At 45.0% G+C, this 21,167-nt stretch overlaps 1 protein-coding gene across 6 annotated transcripts in view; it reads right to left on the reverse strand.

Moving 5' to 3' along the window:
• LOC124554752 overlaps positions 1-21,167 on the reverse strand; it is a 207,831-nt gene that overhangs the window by 56,443 nt on the left and 130,221 nt on the right. For all 6 annotated transcript variants that reach the window (XR_006968432.1, XM_047128401.1, XM_047128402.1 and 3 more), the window contains one exon: positions 7,548-7,720. Coding sequence is in view for 5 of the 6 variants with exons in the window: in XM_047128401.1 (XP_046984357.1) it covers positions 7,548-7,720 (173 nt within the window). In the remaining variant the exon portion in view is untranslated. The remainder of the gene's footprint in view (positions 1-7,547; positions 7,721-21,167) is intronic.

Genomic DNA, 21,167 nt, shown 5'->3' on the forward strand with positions numbered 1-21,167 from the left:
CAGTTCTACTTTAACCTACTTGCACATGGCAGAAGGCACTAGATGTCTGCAAAACTTTGGCACTGCTGATTTTTTTAAGGATATGTGGGCCTGGAACTCTGTTGCACAATGTAATGCAGGTTCAAACAATTGCTTAAACTGCACACAAAATGTGTTAAGTTCTGTGAATGGTCACAGTTGAAATCAGATTCAGGAATGCTTTGAGGATATTTGGGCCTGGAACCCTGTTGCACGATCTAATGCAGGTACAAACAGTTGCTTAAACTGTGCACATATTGTGTTAAGTTCTGTAAATGGTCTTGCAATTGAAATCAGATTCACCTAGTACAGAATTTGAGAACAAAAAAGTACAAAAGTGTCTCAGTCAAAAATGTTAGTTGTTGCCCAAGAGTTGTTTGCTAGTAGTGCCAGTTGCCGAACTGCATTTGTATACTTTGTTTGGACTAAGATCTGATCCTACAGTGGGATCAACTGGCCATTGTACATAACTACTCTGTGTCAAGGGGACCTCAGCTGCAGGAAGCCAATGCACCGCTACTTGTCCTCATTAAGCAGAGGCACAGTAGCACCTGTGTCATGCTGGGAATGTGCTGTTGCTCTGTCAATGGCCTGTTGTAGCATAAGCCTCTACAGCCCACCTGCTGCTGCTATGAGTACTGGCAAGGTAGCATGGAGGTCACTGATGACCAACATTGTTTACAAACACCAACCAAGGCAGACACTTATTAGGTGCTCGGTTCACAGCATGCAAAACAGGTGACATCATGGAAAGAGCAACAAGACTGTTGATGCCATGGGCTACAGCTTCGAGAAGATTTGATAGAACAAACTTTTCTGGGAGCTTTTCACAATGTTGTGAAGGAAACTGTTGCCTAAGCCTCCCCTCACTTTGGGGAACACCGACAATGAACGAAACTCTTCTTCTTCTTCTTCTTCTTCTTCTATTGATGATGAGGGTGATATATCTTGAACTACTGCACTAACTACTGAATCCTGTGTCACCAGAATGCCAGATGAACAGATGCTTGATAGACTGAATGATGATGTTATTGGAAGTCATCAGCAGATTGGGGAGCATAATGAGTACTAATGCTACTAACAACATTGACACCAGAAGAACTGTGAAATATAGCTTGCATTGATGCAGTTACTTCATTAGCTGTGGCAAGTTCTAGTAGCTGGAAATGCAACAGGTCTACTAAAGAAACTGCTTACACATTTGCCCGCCCTCTTCTAGAGCACTGCTGTGCTCTATGGGATGTTTAACTGACAGGGTTGAAAGAGGACATAAAAAAAGGTCAAAGGAGATCAGCTCATTTTCTATTATCTCAAAATAGAGGAGTGTGTGCCATAGATATGATGTGCGAATTGATGATGTCAATCATTAAAATAAAAGCATGTTTTGTTGTGTCATGAAATTTCAATCATCAACTTTTTCCACAGAGTGTGAAAATATTTTGTTCACACTTACCTACATACGGAGAAATGATCATCATACTAAAATGGAAATCAGAGCTCACCAAGAAAAATTAAAGTTCATTTTTCCCGCAGTGGAATGATAGAGAAATAGCTGGAAGGTGGTTCAATGAACCCTCTGCAGTGCACTTAATTGTGATTTGATGAGTAATCATGCAGATGTAGAATGCATCCAATAACTTTAAAGACTATCAGGAGAAAGACATATAATAACATCATCACAGATTAATGAGTTGGCATTCGATGTGCTACACTGTTTACAGGAAAAATCATATTAGTGTGCTAAAACTTGTAAATTCAGCAGACCATTCTGCATTGCTTACATTTCTTAGGACATTGGTTACATTTCTGCCTGTCTGCAGCTATGGGGTTTGGTGATCATAATAGTCAGTCAGCAAACCACAAACATCTGAAAAGCTCAACCTACAGGGGTTCAAGAGTGGGAATAGTTTTTACACCACTTCATACAGTTTATTACTAGAAGGCGGTAAGAGTATGCACTAACATTCTGGGTCAGTTACTTGCCTTGCCTTGCAGTGAAGAACAAATTGACTTTAATAGGACTCCCAACTCTTGTTTGCCTCATCAATGCAAGCAAATGGTGGTTGTGGTGGTGGTGGTGGTGTTGGAAGAGGAGGAGGGGGGGAGGAGGAGGAGGAGGAGGAGGAGGAGGGAGGCGCGGAAACTGCAGCTGCAGAACGTTGTTGGTTTTGCAGCAGTTGTAACAGAAATTTCTGCAGTTGTTGTGGAATTCCCTTTGCTGTTTGTGCTTCTCATGTTGCTGCTCCTGAAGTTCCCATTGCTTTTCAAGCTGTTGATATTGCTGCAGTAGTTGTTGCTGTAACTGCTGTAATCCTGTAATGCTGTCACCACAGCCTTAGAAACTAGGGGTCCAGGCTTCACAGGAATAACTACACAGTGAGATCGTACTTGCTGCCACTTCTCTATCCTACTCCATGTAGGTGGTACAAGTTTATGATCACTTGTTCTGTTGATAATCCAAATTATAAATGTAACACAGGCCAGGTCAAAACTCTACTGTTCAATGACACATAACTAAAGGCTCAAGAGACTAGCTAGCAAGAGCCAGGCTGTCGTATCTACTGGCATCCTCTCAACACTGGCCAGCTCCCCATGACATGCTGGTGGCAGTGCTTCGCACGGGAGCAAGATGTGGCTGGAATACGTAGCCCAATTACCTATGATGTGTTCTCCCTATTGATAGTCAGGCTCAGTGGGGAATCCAAATAACTTTTGGGGCAGCATTGTAACAATCTCCTTGTGCTTTGCACTTTTAAAAGTGATCTTACCAATTAGATTTTACATCACTGAGGAATTTTACCACTGATTCAAAGTTTTTTATATATGTTTTTACTGGTAAGAGGGTGTCTAACCCTGCAACTCTTTCTTAAAAAATGGCATAATATTTAGCAACTGTATCTTTGTGTAGGTCATACTAGATTTTATGAATACACATTTTTAATGCAAGTGTATAAGATGCATACTCTGCCAAATTTGCCTTGTTCAAGTGAACATTAAGAAAAAGAGACATCATTTACCGAAAGAAGTAGCTACACAATATGTCTCAACATAGCGGCACATTTACATCTTCAAAATGTGGAACACTTGCACTTTTACAACACTTTATCTATTACTTTTCAAAATAAACCTTCTGCGTTGTTGAACCAAACAATGAAAGAGACTGTTGAGAGAAAGTGAGCTCTGTCAGTAAGTAGTGAAATTCTAATAGTAAATGTATAATGTTTACTTGGAATTTGCTTTCTCTGAATTCAGATGAATCTCATAGCATCCACGTTGTCATTAAGGCATGGGGGAAAGCAATAATTCAGAGACAACTCGCATAAATCAAAACAGTGTCTGGCCTCAGTAATGAAATGATTGGAGGGGACAAGGCTTCATTTGGTATTCGTTCACAAAATATGTGCTTTCTTACCAAGGAGCAGTGTCCTTGTAACACCGAGACACAATTTTTGTGCAAAAATGTACGACAGAGGAAAACAATGCAGGGTTATGCTTCATTTGTAATGTCAGCTTGGTGATAGTGGGAAAACAGAGATGTTTGAAGGATTATTATTCCATCAGCATTGAAGTTCTGCACTTTAATGCCATTCAAAGTGGAGAGAATCTTTCCCAATGCAACAAATATTTTCACAAACAAAAAACAGGCTTTTCATTTCACTGCCCCTTGTATTACCATCTGTGTTAGAAACTGCTAATGAAATATTAATCTGTAAGCAGTTACTACCTAATACTGGATTCTTCCGCTCAAATGTTTCAAATTTGTGTGTGTGTGTGTGTGTGTGTGTGTGTGTGTGTGTGTGTGTGTGTGTGTGTGAGAGAGAGAGAGAGAGAGAGAGAGAGAGAGAGAGAAAGAAAGTACACAGGGGATTTCTCACATCCAGGAATCACATCTGTGTGTTGGTTGTTTATGAGAAGATTGTGTTGTACCTTCTACAAAAAGTAGTATCTACCAGCATATGCTGGAATTCATCAGTAGCAGAGTAGTGACCTACTCAAGTTGCAGTTTATCATTCAGCCTGTGTTAGTTGGGATACCATGACTGCCATGCTAGCAGCCTCACATGACAAGCACCCATGAGGACAGACATACTGTTAACTCAGCTGTGCAGATTGAATAGCTCCATCATGTACCTTGGCCAGATATGAGTTTGTTTGCAGCAAGATACATATCCACATGGATAGTGTGAGAATGCCTGGAGTGCCAGGGACTGTCAGTATGGCAATCACTGTTGTGGCTTCCCTTGATGTGGTAGCAAAGAGATGCATGCTGACGGTGTGTCCACTAGTGACACTGGACACAGTATGGAGGCTCCAATGAAAGTGAACACTGCTTAATTGCATTCCTCATCATAAAGGTAGAGCATCATGTGCAACTGTGCCATTGGGTACAAAATGTCATCATCTCTGGTTTCCATAGCTGATAATTTGGATGACTGGTATTACATGTCTGACATGTTAAAACTGGTGCCTGTGGGCTATATTTGTGGTCTCCATGACATTATCTTTCAACAAGATGATGCAGACCACAAGTTGGTGTACCGTCTTAAGCTACCTCAATATAGAGGTCACTTTATTGTTCTCTCCAGACCTCTCACCCATGGGAAACATTTGGCCATATGTCGCTGAGAGACTCAAATGTCACCACTTGTGAGCAATTATGATTAATGAACTCTAGCATAGAGCTGAATCAGCAAGGAAAGATGTACACATATCTGTCATCCAAGTTCAGTTTGATTCAATGGCCAGCCAAGTAAGAACCACTGTTGCTGCCAGAGGTGCTAATTCTAGTACTTAATTTCACACTCTGTACACCCCCAAATGACCTGCAAATTTAATTACACATCCTTTTTTATTATAATGTACACACGCACACACAGAACACACACAACTTTTCACTGATTTGCTATTCTTCATAGTGCTCCAATTTTAGTCACCAGAAATGTATTTGTAATGTTCATTTACCACATTGCAGTGCACATTTCCAGTATTTTAGTGTACGGTTTATAATTTTTTGTGCATAAATGAATGCATATTTTGGTTATTTTTAGCACACATCTATCTACTGCCCTCGCTTATCATCATTATACACACATCAAAAAAAGTTTTGCATCACCTCGGTTCTGAGAGTTCCGGAACCTGTATAGAAAATTGGAATAGAGATCAACATAAACATCATTCCTGCCCTTTTTATTGCTAACAAAAACCACACATTGCATGTTGTTCCACCATACAGCAAGACCTTCAGAGGTGGTGGTCCAGATTGCTGTACACACCGGTACTTCTACTACCCAGTAGCACGTCCTTTTGGATTGATGCATGCCTGTATTCGTCGTGGCATACTATCCACAAGTTCATCAAGATACTGTTGATCCAGATTGTCCCACTCCTCAATGACAATTCAGCGTAGATGCCTCAGAGTGGTTGGTGGGTCATGTTGTCCATGAACAGCCCTTTTTAATCTATTCCAGGCATGTTCAATAGGGTTCATGTCTGGAGAACATGCTGGCCACTATAGTCAAGTGATGTCGTTATCCTGAAGGAAGTCATTCACAAGATGTGCATGATGGGGGCAAGAATTGTCGTCCACGAAGATGAATGACTTGCCAATATGCTGCCAATATGGTTGCACTATCGGTCGGAGGATGGCATTCACGTATCATACAGCTGTTATGGTGCCTTCCATGACCACCAGCGGCGTACATCGGCCCCACATAATGCTACCCCAAAACAGCAGGGAACCTCCACTTTCCTGAACTTGCTGGACAGTGTGTCTAAGGCGTTCAGCCTGTCCAGGTTCTCCCAACACGTCTCCGACAGTTGTCTGGCTGAAGGCATATGTGACACTCATTGGTGAAGAGAACATGATGCCAATCCTGAGCAGTCCATTTGGCATGTTGTTGGGCCTATCTGTACCACGCTGCATGGAGTTGTGGTTGCAAAGATGGACCTTGCTATGGACGTCGATAGTGAAGTTGCACATCATGCAGCCTATTGAGCACAGTTTGAGTCGTAGCACGATGTCCTGTGGCTGCACGAAAAGCATTATTCAAAATGGTGGCGTTGCTGTCACGGTTCCTCCAACCCATAATCCGTAGGTAGCAGTCATCCACTGCAGTAGTAGCCCTTGGGTGGCCTGAGCGAGGCATCTCATCGACAGTTCCTGTGTCTCTGTATCTCCTCCATGTCCGATCAACATTGCTTTGGTTCACTCCGAGATGCCTGGACACTTCCCTTGTTGAAAGCCCTTCCTGGCACAAAGTAACAATGCGGGCACGATTGAACTGCAGTACTGACCATCTAGGCATGGTTGAACTACAAACAACATGGGCCGTGTACCTCCTTCCTGGTGGAATGACTGGAACTGATCAGCTGTCATACCCTCTATGTCTAATAGGCACTGCTCATGCATGGTTGTTTAACTCTTTGGGCTGGTTTAGTGACATATCTGTACAGTCAAAGGGACTGTGTCTGTGATACAATATTCAGTCAATGTCTATCTTCAGGAGTTCTGGGAACTGGGGTGTTGCAAAACTTTTTTTGATGTGTGTAGAAATGTTTTGTCAATTAAAATTAGCACAGCTATTCAAACTTGGGAACTACTTGCACCATTTTGTTCAGGATATGTGTGACTAGCAATTAAATGTAGAAAATAAGAATTAAAAACATGCCAGGTTAGGCAGTATGTCATCAGTGCAAAAACAGGACAATTATGGATCAGAGCAGTACTTTAAGATGTGACGTCTAGAGCTTAAATCCATAAAATCATAGCAACCATGGGAATTATTTTGATACTATGAGTGAAATATGTAACAGCTGCACAGAAGAAAATAAACTACTAATAACTTAAATGCCAATTAATTTTATAAGCAGTTGTAATAGTGATCAAAAGCATTTACTGTGACATTACTGAAGAGTTGTGAATCCAAGAATTAATTATTAACACTTTTACAAGAACCATAATTTTCAACTAAAATTCTAACAAAAACTGTATAACATTTCTGCAGTAAATGATGTGTGATTACTGTGAATGGGTAGTCAGGTTATTTCCATTTCCATTAAGTTATTGGCAGAAATGCAAGGTAGCAACCATAATGAAGATTCGTAAGATCACCGCCCCGTGTCATGTGAGTTCTTTGTCAACTGTATGGTGGTTTGTTCCTTACCCCCTCTTTCCTTTTTACAGTTCATTATTTTCAATACAAACCTCCCAACTTTATTTCATTCTCCCCTCATTTCATTTCAATAAATGTGGAAAATGGATGAAGTTGATAAGAATAAGAAAAAAATGACCACAAAAGAAGTGTACCAGAATTTTGGAAATAACCCACATCTATCTAATTGTTACATCATGGTATACTACTACACTGTAAGGAGACACTCGCATAAGGTTACAACAATTTCTTCACTTTTAAGCTAAAAATGGTATCACGGTTGCCAATTTATCGTTTAGTTATTGACAGAAACTTTCATGATAAACCTCATTCTCAGCCAACAAGCTGAAAAAGTATTTTTTTTTAAAATCTTACTTACCTCGCCATTAGTGTAAAACTCCTTGTGCTGCTAATGATACTGAACTCATTATGGAATTCCTCGGCCTGTGGTGTAGTAACCTTCATGCCTCCAAGAGGGAGCTCTGAATTTACTTTTAGCCCTGATGCCAGTCCTGACCCATAGTATGATGTGTACAACAGGCAATCATTCAGCTGAAACAGTATAATGTAACTTCTATACATTGACATTTCTGATAACTGCCATGCAAAAATATATTTCAGATTGATTAAAATATGCTTACAAGCGATATTCATAAAAGTTTCACTGTAACAATTGTTCACTGTTCTGAAAACTACCATAAAATTACTCAGAACACTTGAAGGAAGAAAGTGCAACATATCTGACGTGATTATTATTATTATTATTATTATTGTTGTTGTTGTTGTTGATGATATTATCCAAAAAATGAATAATACTTCCTTAAACTTACTAATTATCTGCATCAACACAATAATTATACACTATTATTCACTGATATAACATAAACATATAGCCTCATTGCTAGGTGTACTATTAGTAAAAGATTCTTATTTCTTATCTTGTTGTTTACAGAGTGGTTTCTGTCCTGACCTGAAGTTGACAACTAATATCTAAGTAAAAAAGTACGAGGCTCCATTAGAGCTGGCACAATGAGGAAATCCCACAAAGCTTTCTTGGGCAAAGTCTTGGTGAAGGTGGTCTTCACTGCCTTTGCCAAACTCTTATAAAGTCTCAAGATACGTTTCTCCACTCCATTTCCAGCCCAGTTCAGTAACAGTACCCCAATATTCAAATAAAAGGGCAGTCTATGTGGCACATATTTATTTTAAAATTGATGCAGTCATAAAATATAAAACTGGAATCCAGAAAAGATAGAAGGAATTTTTATAAAACTGTATCTAAAACAGGTACCTGCTAGAATGGACTTTCCGTATCTGTGGGTATGAAGAACCTACCCATAGTTATTAGACAGTCACACTCACCAAATAATACAGAAAACCGGTGTGCGGACAGTCTTGCAGTGAACATGCATACTGCATAATGCTAAAAATAACTGCACTATGCAGCATGTTGGCTGTGACAGGGAGCCACTGAATTCGATTCCCAGTACTGAGAGCGATTTTTCTTTGTAGGAGGACTGGACTGGGGTATACTGAGCATCATAAAGTCAATTGAGGAGTTTCTTGAATGAGAAGTAGCAACTCTAAGTTCAAGAAAGCTGACACTGACCAGGAGAATGGTGTGCTGATCCCAAGCCCCTCCATATGGCATCCGATGACACCACTGGAAGATTGTGGAGCTTTGCTTTGCATGCTTTTAATGGATCTTGTTTAAGAGTTTGAAGCCAGTCTTTCAGATAATAACTGAACTGTGATGGTACATCAGGTTCTTTGCTTATTTGCAAATTACTCTTTTCTTGTTGTGTTTCATAATGTTCACTCCGTAAATCAAATTTGGTTCACCCCATGTCCTTCAATATATCTACGTTTTCGCCCATTCTCACTGACAATCGTTTCAACAACTGCAAGTAAATCTTTGATGGTATTCACTGCCTTTGTACATGCTGAAGCATTATGAAAGTGTATGTTCCTGAACCTATGATTGAACAATGTTGATATGGGTAATATGTTAACTTGTTCAGTGTTAATGAGCACTTTTTGATTTGTGTTATGGTATTACTCTTCAGGTTCTCTCCAATAGTCTGTATTGGTCTGGTTGCACAACAGATACAAAGGGTGCTACGAAAATTTTGCAATACAGCTTTATTTATTTAATTTTTTCACAGTAATTTCTGCCATATTGAATACACCTCTCCATCCTCCAAAACCAATCCCTAAACTAGTTCTCCCAAGTTTCTGTAGGGAGAAAGGCACACTCATTGTCCCAAGCCCTCAGGAAGTCATCATCACTTGAAAACTGCCCTCCTTTCAGCTTCATTCTCACATATGGGAACAGTGTGAAGTTACGAGGAGTAAGGTCTGGACTGTAAGAAGGGTACTCAAGGAGTTTCAGACCTGTACCCCACAAACATTTGGTGCAAACTTTGGCATGGTGAGATGTAGCACTGTCATGATGGAGGAACCAAGTGTTCATTCTTGTCTTTGGTCGCAGGTTCTTCAAAGATTGGATGACTTTCGGCAGGCAGTGTTCAGTGTACCACTTAGCTGTGACTTTCTTCTGTGCATCCAAAACAACATGCTCCACAATTCCATTCAATTTGGAAAAAAACAGCTATCGTTTTCTTCTTTACTGATTGGGATTTTCCAACAGCCACGGGTGTGTCATTATCTTCAAAGACCAAAACTTTGTTTTGAGTCTTAGTCGGCACATCATAATGCCAATTCTCGTCACCTGTCATGATGCTATTCACATATTTAGACTGTCCCTTAGAAAACTTCCTTAACATCTCCTGGCACCAAGTCATATGGTGTGTCATCTGCTCTTTTGTCAACCTATGCGGCACCCAGAGGCAACAGAATTTCTTTACTTGCAAATGATGATGTAGAATTGAACGAATTGTTGATGCGTTTAGCCATAAGGTCTCCTCTATCTGCTTATATGTCACTCGCCAGTTGGTTGGGTTGGGATGTTTGGGGGAGGAGACCAGACAGCAAGGTCATTGGTCTCATCGGATTAGGGAAGGACGGGGAAGGAAGTCGGCCATGCCCTTTCAAAGGAACCATCCCGGTATTTTGTCTGGAGTGATTTAGAGAAACCACAGAAAACCTAAATCAGGATAACTGGATGCGGGACTGAACCGTTGTCACTTGCCAGTCTTCGTCTAACATCTTCCTCACAGTATCAATCTTTTAACTGATGATCGTGGCCTTCCCGTCCTCTCAGCATCCTCCAGAGTAAAATTTCCTCTTTGGTATTCTCTGTGCCACCTGAATACAGTTGTACGATGTGGACACACATCACTGAATGCAAGTCATTTCTCCAAAGCACTGGTCTATGTTTAAACCACGCGCGAAGTTGTACCGCAAACCGGCCCATATTTCACTTCGTGACCATGATGCCATAGCAAGCACTTCAAACTAACCCTGCTAGTGAACAGCTGCACCCACAGACTTGGCACAGTGCCTACAAAGCAAGTATGAAGTATTCTCAGAACATAGCGATTTATTGTTGCGTCGTATTGCAGAACTTTCATAGTTCCCTTTGTATTTTAATATTCAACATACTAGTTATTAGCATTACATTATTGCTTACAATGTACTTTCCTATGCAGAAGTAGCCACTTCTATAGATCACAGAACGTCAAAACCATCTTGCAGATTTACAGTATCTGCAGCTGTTAGCATGGGTGGGGTATTAGCAAGGCACTTATCTATACCACATTGTTTCAGTCTAAATATCTTCAAGAGTGTTAAACTGGTCACATTCTGAATATTATTTTTGAAGTAGTTCTGAATAACTTCAAATTGGTTTTTCCAGCACTCACCTGAATGTATGTCTCCATCATACTTTGCATAAAAGTGCAATGACTTTCAGTAGACTTAAAAAGCTTTCATTCCCTACAATTTGAAAAGCTTGTGCATCTTTACAAATCATGAACATAATTGCTTTACACAAGCATACACCTTTCATTCCAGTTTCTGAAGCATATCACCATGAACTATGGGCACAACTTATGGCATAGTGGTTAGTGTCACTGGTTGGCACGTTATAGGTATCAGTTCAACCCTGACTGCCTGCAATTATTTTATTTTGCATTTATCATTTCTGGAATGTTCTTGAGATAGATAATGTTCTGACTGTATGTTGGTGTCAATAATAAACATGCTTTCAGTTCTAAGTGTTGTACTTCACTGACAATCCTGCCTTTGGATTTCAACTTGATTGTAGTTTCAACATGACAGTGTGTGGTAGAGACACTGGGTACTTCAAAAGATTGATGTAATTGCGACAATGTAAAATCTGTCATCTGAAAGGACAGGAACTAGAATAAAAGCAGTACATCATTCCTAAGATGGCAGATGGATTCCAAAATAGCAGTAAGGCATGCATCAGTACATTCCAGAGACTCTGGTCACGACCCGACAAAATGGATGAACAGGTGGGATGCCAACAAGTTTGGTAAATGTGTACTTTTACTTGGACAGAACAGCCCAACAGTGGTTTGAGAACGATGGAGAGAAGCTGGTATGAATTCCAGGCTGGAGTGAAGAAAAAGTTTGGCGCAAACAGCAGCAAGCCCACTTCGCAGGAGAACAATTGAAGAACAGAGCCCAACACCAAGGGGAACAACAGTCATATATACAGAATATTTTGAACCCTATGCAAATTGTAAAACCGAGCATGAGAATGTCGTCCCTATGGCATTTATGGAAGATCACCATGAGCTCATCTCTCTCATATGCAAGATGGAAAGGGAAGAGGCACAGCAGTATATGGCAGCCAGGAATGTCAGAGCAAGTACACAAGTGATAGCATGCACCAGTGTCCACCCAATACATCATGAGGGAATAGAGAATATCAATAAAGGCATATCTATAACACAAATCTCCACCACCAGTCAAACTTGCTGTGAAGAGGTGTATGGAGAACAACACACCAGAATACTGACACTGTGGTTGCTCTAGGCATATTGTATGCTACTGCAGAATGAGATGACCAGTGTTTGATGACTATTACACCACAAGCCACAAGACATCAACCATAAAAAAAAACTACTATTCATGCTGGTCTACTGTAGACCATTACAGTCGACCTGTGGGATGAAGCCCATCATTGCAGCCTGGACATGCTCCCCAATATACCACAGCTGTTCCCCATCATCATACAAAGGTACCAGCAGCTTGCCTAGCCACTGAATACAGGAAAACTATGCAAGCATACCACATATGGAAGTGAGACCACCACAGATGAAAATCATCCATGGAGGACAGTCACCAAGATATCAGGAACTCTCACTGATATCATCAATGTCCAACCTGTCCAAGTGCTAGTCAATTTAGGGGCTTCTTTTTCTTTCATATCAGATGCTTACTGTTGTCAGCTAAAGAAGACTATGTTCTGTTATACACAAGAGATTGTGCTAAAGATCTTAAATGGAAAATACGTCCAGCCAACAGGAACACGTATTGTAAGAACAACAATAAACAACAGAACACAGTCTTTTGAATTTGTTGTTTTAGCAGAATGCAGACATAATGTCATTCTTGGATGGAACTTCTTACAGGCATCTCAAGTAGTCATAAGAATGTGAAAGATCAGAGCTCCAGGTTGGTGGAACTATTCCAGTAAACACAAGAGAGATTGCTCCAGCCAGTTATTTACCACTGAAGATGAAGTTATCCCACTGGCATCAGTAACACGAGTTCTAGTCGTCAACTGAGATGCTCAGTTAAACTGTGAAGCTTTGTCAATTGCAAAATGCTACTTAGGCTCATGAAAGAAATCTACATGCCAATGACAATCATAAACATTGTAGGTGGTAAAGGAGAATGTTGAATCACTGTCATGAGCAGCAACAGTTCACCCCTAAAGTTACGTGCAGAGGGGCAGTGGAACCAGTCCAGGAAGGGTGGCTTAATGTAATTGCCAAAGAATCATGCTCTGCTTACACAACAGGCATTGTAGGGGGGAAGCTACTACTGAACTGCCAATGGGATCTGATCTGACCAAGGAACAACATTGGTGAGCAATAGCCATTCTATCAATGGGATCTGATCTGACCAAGGAACAACATTGGTGAGCAATAGCCATTCTATGTCAATTTTTGGATTCTTTAAAATCAGGAGTGGAGAAAAGATAGACCAAGCAGCCCATGATATAATACTCTGTTAGCACTGGGGGATCATCCACCAATTATACAGTGCTCGTATATGGTGTCACCATCTGGACAACAGACAATCTGGGAGGAAGTGGAGAAGATGCTGCAAGATGGCATTACTGGACCTTCAAAGTATCCTTGGTCTTCTCCTGTTGTCTTGAGAATACCAAGGGTATCACACAGCATTTCCGAATCAACTACTGATGACTGAACAAATTCATGATGTAAGATGTCTATGCATTGCAGTTTATTTGTGAAACCTTAGACTGATTGGAAGGAGGAAATTATTTTTCAACTATAAAAATGTAGACAGGCTACTGGCAAATCGAGGCTGACGAGACTGATTGGGAAAAGGCTGCCTTTGTGACTCCTAATGGTCTCTAGGAGTTTAAAGTTATGCCATTCGAACTGTGTAATGTTCAAGCCACCTTCGAATGTATGATGGACATCCTACTTCAATACCTTAAATGGATGATGTGTCTTTGCTATCTGCATGACACTGTCTTTTTTTAAAGACATCTGAAGAACATCTAAGCTGCCTGCCAACTGTGTTGACGCGTTTTCAGACTGCAGGTCTCTGCCTTAATCTAAAGTACTGCCTCTTCATCACCAAAGAAATTAAAATCTTGGGGCACCTAGTGAATGGTGATGGAGTCTGTCCTGATACAGAGAAATCAAGAGCAGTCACATATTTTAAAACTCCTCAGTACATTTGTGATGTGAGAAGTTTACTCAGAACATACTCATACTAATGGTTGGTTTGGTTGGTTTAAGGATTAAAGGGACCAAACTGCAGAGGTCATCGGTCCCTTTTTCCAAAATACTAAAAATACCCACAGAGAATAAAAAATGTTCAACAGAATAGGAGACAGACGACACAGAACAAAAGAAACATAGACAAGGACCAGACAAAACGAAATAAAATCACATGGAGTGTGACGGTGGTTGGCCGACCATAGGAACAAAAAAAATGGAAAAGCTAACCACCAAAAACACATTAAAAACTTAGTTTAAAACCGTAGGCCAAAGGCCAGAATCAACACAAAACAATAAAATAAAACAGAAACACTCAGATTAAAGAATAAAAACTCCCTGCCCTAATAAAACGTAAAACTAAGGCAGCCATAGCAGGGTCATCAGATAAAACGGCAGGGAGCGTATCGGGCAGCACAAATGTCTGCCTGACCACAGCTAAAAGGGGGCATGCCAACAGAATGTGGGCCACTGTCAAAGCCGCCCCGCAGCGACATACAGGAGGGTCCTCCCGGCGCAGTAAATAACTGTGTGTTAGCCGGGAGTGGCCAATGCGGAGCCGACAAAGGACGACTGAGTCCCTGCGGTTGGCTCGCATGGAAGACCGCCACACAGTCGTCGTCTCCTTAATGGCACGGAGTTTATTGGGTGTTATCCGATCGCGCCATTCAGTGTCCCAAAGCGCAAAAACTTTTCGGCGGAGGACTGCCCACAAATCAGTCTCTGGGAGGCCAACATCCAGAGATGGTTTACACGTGGCCTCTTTCGCCAGGCGGTCAACATGTTCATTGCCCGGGATACCGACATGACCGGGGGTCCACACAAAGACCACAGAGCGGCCGCAACGCGCAAGAGTATGCAGGGACTCATGGATAGCCATCACCAGACGAGAACGAGGAAAACACTGGTCGAGAGCTCGTAAACCGCTCAGGGAATCGCTACAGATCACGAAGGACTCACCTGAGCAGGAGCGGATATATTCTAGGGCTCGAAAGATGGCGACTAGCTCAGCAGTGTAAACGCTGCAGCCAGCCGCCAAGGACCATTGTTCGGAATGGTCCCCTAGAGTTAGCGCATACCCGACACGACCAGCAACCATCGAACCGTCGGTGTAAACAATTCCAGAGCCCTGATACGTGGCCAGGATGGAATAAAAGCGGCGGCGGAAGGCCTCTGGAGGGACCGAGTCCTTCGAGCCCTGTGCCAAGTCGAGCCGAAGGCAAGGGCGAGGAACACACCACGGGGGTGTACGCAGAGGCGCCTGGAAAGGGGAAAACCCAAGCCCGCAGAGAAGCTCCTTGACGCGTACGGCGATCGGACAACCCGACCGAGGCCGACGGTCCGGCAGATGGACGACCAACTGCGGGAACAGGACACGGTAATTTGGATGCCCGGGCAAGCTAAAAACATGGGCAGCATAAGCAGCCAGTAATTGTTGGCGTCGCACCCGCAGTGGAGGGACACCTGCCTCAACAAGGATGCTGTCCACAGGGCTGGTGCGGAAGGCACCAGTGGCAAGTCGGATCCCGCTGTGTAGTATTGGGTCCAGCACCCGCAACGCAGAGGGGGATGCTGAGCCATAAGCCAGGCTCCCATAATCCAGACGGGATTGGATTAACGCCTGGTAGAGCCGCAACAGGGTAAATCGGTCGGCGCCCCAGCGGGTGTGGCTCAAGCATCTCAGAGCGTTTAGATGCCGCCAACACGCCTGTTTAAGCTGCCAGATATGAGGCAGCCAAGTCAACCGGGCATCGAAAACCACCCCCAAAAACCTGTGTGATTCCACCACTGGAAGAAGTTCGCCGGCAAGATAAAGCCACGGCTCCGGGTGGACAGTGCGTCGCCAGCAGAAATGCATTACGCAGGTCTTGGCTGCCGAAAACTGGAACCCATGAGCTACAGTCCAAGACTGCGCCTTGCGGATAGCACCCTGTAGCTGACGTTCAACAGCTGCAATGCCAGTAGAGCTGTAATAAAGGCAGAAGTCGTCAGCATACAGGGAAGCAGAGACAGAATTTCCCACGGCCGCAGCGAGCCCGTTAATGGCTATTAAAAACAGGCAGACACTTAAAACAGAACCCTGTGGCACACCGTTGTCCTGGACATGGGTGGAACTATATGAGGCTGCGACTTGCACGCGGAAGGTACGATACGACAGAAAATTTCTGATAAAGATCGGCAGAGGGCCCCGAAGACCCCATCCATGAAGCGTAGAAAGGATGTGATCACGCCATGTCGTATCGTACGCCTTCCGCATGTCGAAAAAGACAGCGACCAGGTGCTGACGGCGGGCAAAGGCAGTACGGATGGCAGACTCCAGGCTCACCAGATTGTCGGCGGCGGAGCGGCCTTTACGGAACCCACCCTGAGATGGAGCCAGAAGGCCCCGAGACTCCAGTACCCAAGTCAAGCGCCGGCTCACCATCCGTTCGAGACGCTTGCAAAGAACGTTGGTCAGGCTAATGGGGCGGTAGCTGTCCACCTCCAAAGGGTTCTTGCCTGGTTTCAGAATGGGGATAACGATACTTGCCCGCCACTGCGACGGAAACTCACCCTCGACCCAAATACGGTTGTAAAGGTCGAGGAGCCGTCGCTGGCAGTCCACTGAGAGGTGTTTCAGCATCCTCCAGGAGCGGTATCAGGACAAGCGGCAAGGGCACTGCGGAATTCCCACTCACTGAATGGAACATTGTACAATTCTGGTTGGTTGGTGCGAAACGAAAGGCTCCGACGTTCCATCTGCTCTTTAATGGAGCGGAAGGCCTTAGGGTAATTCGCAGAAGCGGAACTCACAGCAAAATGCTCTGCTAAGTGGTTTGCAATGACGTCGGAGGCAGTACAAACTGCTCCACTCAGTGAGAGCGCAGGGACGCTGACAGGTGGCCGATAACCGTAGACGCGTCGAATCTTGGCCCAGACCTGCGATGGAGTGACAGGGAGGCCAATGGTGGACACGTACCGCTCCCAGCACTCCTGCTTGCTTTGGCGGATAAGGCGGCGGGCCCGTGCACGCAGCCGTTTGAAGGTGATCAGTTGTTCAATGCAGGGATGTCGCTTGTGACGCTGTAGCGCCCGCCGGCGATCTGTAATCGCTGCAGCAATCTCAGGCGACCACCAAGGCACAGTCCGCCGCCGAGGGGACCCAGAGGAGCGGGGAATGGCAGATTCGGCGGCAGTAACGATGCCGGTGGTGACCGATTGAACCACCGCATCAATGTCGTCATTAGAGAGAGGCTCAATAGCGGCAGTGGAGGAGAACAAGTCCCAGTCAGCCTTATTCATAGCCCATCTGCTAGGGCGCCCAGAAGAGTGATGCTGTGGTAGTGACAGAAAGATCGGAAAGTGATCACTACCACACAGGTCGTCATGCACACTCCATTGGACAGACGGTAACAGGCTAGGGCTACAGATTGAAAGGTCAATGGCGGAGTATGTGCCATGCGCCACACTGAAGTGTGTGAAGGCACCATCATTTAAAATCGAGAGATCGAGCTGCGACAATAAATGCTCAACGATGGCGCCTCGACCTGTTGCCACTGACCCACCCCACAGAGGGTTATGGGCGTTGAAGTCGCCCAATAGCATGAAAGGTGGCGGCAATTGGGCTATCAGCGCAGCCAGGACATGCTGCGAGACATCACCATCCAGTGGAAGGTAAAGACTGCAGACGGTAACTGCCTGTGGCGTCCACACCCGAACAGCGACAGCCTCTAAAGGTGTTTGGAGAGGGACAGACTCGCTGTGCAGAGCGTGAAGGACATAGAGGCAGACGCCACCCGACACCCTTTCATATGCTGCCCGGTTCTTATAATAACCCCGATAGCCATGGAGGGCGGGGGTTCGCATTGCTGGAAACCAAGTTTCCTGAAGAGCAATGCAGAAGAAAGGGCGAAGGCTGATAAGTTGTTGGCGCTCAGCTAGATGGTGGAAAAAACTGCCGCAGTTCCACTGGAGGATGATATTGTCCATGGCTGAGAAAGGCGTGAAAGGACTGGGAAGGCAATTTACGCCGCTTGTTCACTCACTGCCACCGATTCAGTACCCGTACGAGAGGCATCCATGGCGTCTGAGGGACCAGCGAGATCAAGGTCCTCAGCGGACGCCAGAATCTCGACTTCGTCCTCGGACGCAGAGTGCGAAAGGTGCGGTGGGGTTGGTGCTACCGCAAGTTCTTTGGCCTTAGAGGTCTTTCTCTTGGACTTCTCTCGCTGAACCTTGGGTTTCACCGGCTGGGAAGGCTTCACCGATTCAGTCTCCGGGACAGAGGAGGATCATGAAGTCCTACGCCTGGCTGCTGGTGAGGACTTATGCCACTGGCGGCCGTCATCCTTCCCGCTGGTGGAACCATGGGAAGGGAGGGTCCCAAGGGAACTCTTACGGGCGAGAGTAGCCGAAGAAGTTAGACGCTTCTCCGGCTGAGAAGCGGGGACGGACGTCCCCGACGGGTGGGAGGAGGTTGCTCCTGAGGTAGGTGGTGCAGGAGCAACCGGTTGGGTAGTGCCCCACACGGGCAAGGGGGCAGGAGGAGTCTTACTGCTTATCGAGCTGGCTGGAAGTCTCGAAACTGATGGGGCTAGCACAGTTGTTGTAGCAGCTGCATAAGAAGATGTCATTTTCACGGGATGGAGTCTGTCATATTTCCTTTTGGCCTCAGTATAGGTCAGCCGGTCCAGGGTCTTATATTCCATGATTCTGCGCTCTTTCTGAATGACGTTGCAGTCAGGCGAGCAAGGGGAATGATGCTCTCCGCAGTTGACGCAGATGGGAGGCGGGGCACATGGAGTATCGGGATGAGATGGGCGTCCGCAATCTCGACATGTGAGGCTGGAAGTGTAGCGGGAAGACATATGGCCGAACTTCCAGCACTTGTAGCACCGCATCGGGGGAGGGATATAGGGCTTGACGTCACATCGGTAGACCATCACCTTGACCTTTTCCGGTAACGTATCACCCTCGAAGGCCAAGATGAAGGCACCGGTAGGAACCTGATTGTCCCTCGGACCCCGATGAACATGCCGGACGAAATGAACACCTCGACGTTCTAAGTTGGCGCGCAGCTCGTCATCAGACTGCAAAAGGAGGTCCCTATGGAAAATAACACCCTGGACCATATTTAAACTCTTATGTGGTGTAATAGTAACGTTAACATCCCCCAACTTGTCACAAGCAAGTAACCTGCGTGACTGGGCGGAGGATGCCGTTTGTATCAGTACTGACCCAGAGCGCATTTTAGACAAGCCCTCCACCTCCCCAAACTTGTCCTCTAAATGCTCGACGAAGAACTGAGGCTTTGTGGAGAGAAAAGACTCCCCATCAGCTCTCGTGCAAACTAAGAATCGGGGCGAATAACTGTTACCTCCATCCTGAGACTTGCGCTCTTCCCACGGCGTGGCCAGGGAGGGGAACGATTTCGGATTGTACTTCTGAGCATTAAATTGAGCCCGAGAACGCTTAGAGACTGCTGGCGGCTGGCCGCCAGTGAGAGATGATTTACCACGCTTCATTGCGGGTCATCCGCCCTGATGCCACCTACTCCGACCAAGGGCCCTCCCCACGGGCGCCACCCAGCCACAGCAAAGGCCACCTGGCAGGATGGCCGTTGCCGGGAGTCCCGATACCCCAGGAGGATAGGCATCTACTCCTTGGCACACGTGGGGAGTTAACGGCGCAGGCATCAGTAGAGCGATCCCTGTGTTGTCAGGGGGCTACAACCAAGAGGGTACATGGCGGCCCCACAACAACGGACTGGCTACCGTGCTGGATCTTAGGTGCAAAAATGTCCAAGGCCGTCGTCGCAGGTAAAAGAAACACTGCAGAGTGCAGCGTGGTAATCGCACCCAGGGACGTATCCTCGCCCAAGAGATTGAAAACGAGTGGGACACCATTGCAACGACGAGAAGTCCGGCTAAAGGTCTAATTGCACGACGGATACAGTGCACCATGTAAGGCGCCCTTCCCCAATTGGCTCGCTCTTCGGAATAATTTAGAAAGATGGAGGTCAAACCCAAGAGGGGAGCATCACATAAGGCCGAAACATTGGAGACTCCTTTTAGTCGCCTCTTACGACAGGCAGGAATACCGCGGGCCTATTCTTACCCCCGAACCCGCAGGGGGCATACTCATACTAATGGCACCAGCCCATGTTGGTGACACATCAAGAGGGTAGCAAGTTACATTTTTAGCTTTCTCTGTGTACTTTTACAGTTAAGAATTATGTTAGTAGTACTAGGATGGATCAGATTTGTGCCCGCTGTGGGTGGATGCAGGAGAAACTGGCTGCAGATTGCTAACAGCTGCAGATGCTTTTTGTCATACCCAGCCATCTTCAGGCTGTTGGCTTGGGATGTAGCAGTGGCAGAGAATCATGGACATTGTGTGTGACACCTTAGATATTGCTTGTTTCGCCAACAGGATTTGCTTTCAAGGCACCCTGAAGTGTACCCAGCACAGGGAAACTGCCCTCAATACAAGGTGAGTGACGGATGGTATCAAATCCACTTAGCTTGAGGTGGAGAGTCAATGTGAAGGATGGTCAACTGACCTCACCCACTGAGCCCTGTGAGTGGACAGGTGGCCACTTCTTCAACAGGGTCTGAGTAGGCACAGGGGGGAGGGGTCTGCTAGTTATCAGGAGCTCCAATGTTAGGTACATTATGGAGCCCCTTAGGGAAATAACATCCAGCACTGGGATGAAATCTAACGTGTGCTCGGCAAATCTGCTGGGTGGCCTCATTCAGTGAGGCTGTGGCTGCAATTATCGAGCAGGCAGGGTGCACTCATCTGTAAGTTGGCACTAGTGACATCTGTTGATTGGATTCTGAGGCCATCCTCATTTTGTATGAGCAGCTGGCAGAAGTGGGGAAGACTGCTGGTCTTGCTTGTGGAGTGGGGTCCTTTTGTTTAGAGCTGAGTGGAGAGTCCCAACCAAAGGCTCCATTGATTCTATTATGGTCTTGGCTGCAGATATCTGGGCCTTCGTTATGGAGTGAAGAATTTCAGGACTTCTCTTGATAGGTCAGCAAGTATCAGAATATTTGTGAAGTGCACTTTTTTTTTCTTTGACTAGGCATTAGTTTGATGTCCTCGGA

This window comes from Schistocerca americana, chromosome X (assembly GCF_021461395.2).
Source record: "Schistocerca americana isolate TAMUIC-IGC-003095 chromosome X, iqSchAmer2.1, whole genome shotgun sequence".
NCBI classification, from domain to species: domain Eukaryota; kingdom Metazoa; phylum Arthropoda; class Insecta; order Orthoptera; family Acrididae; genus Schistocerca; species Schistocerca americana.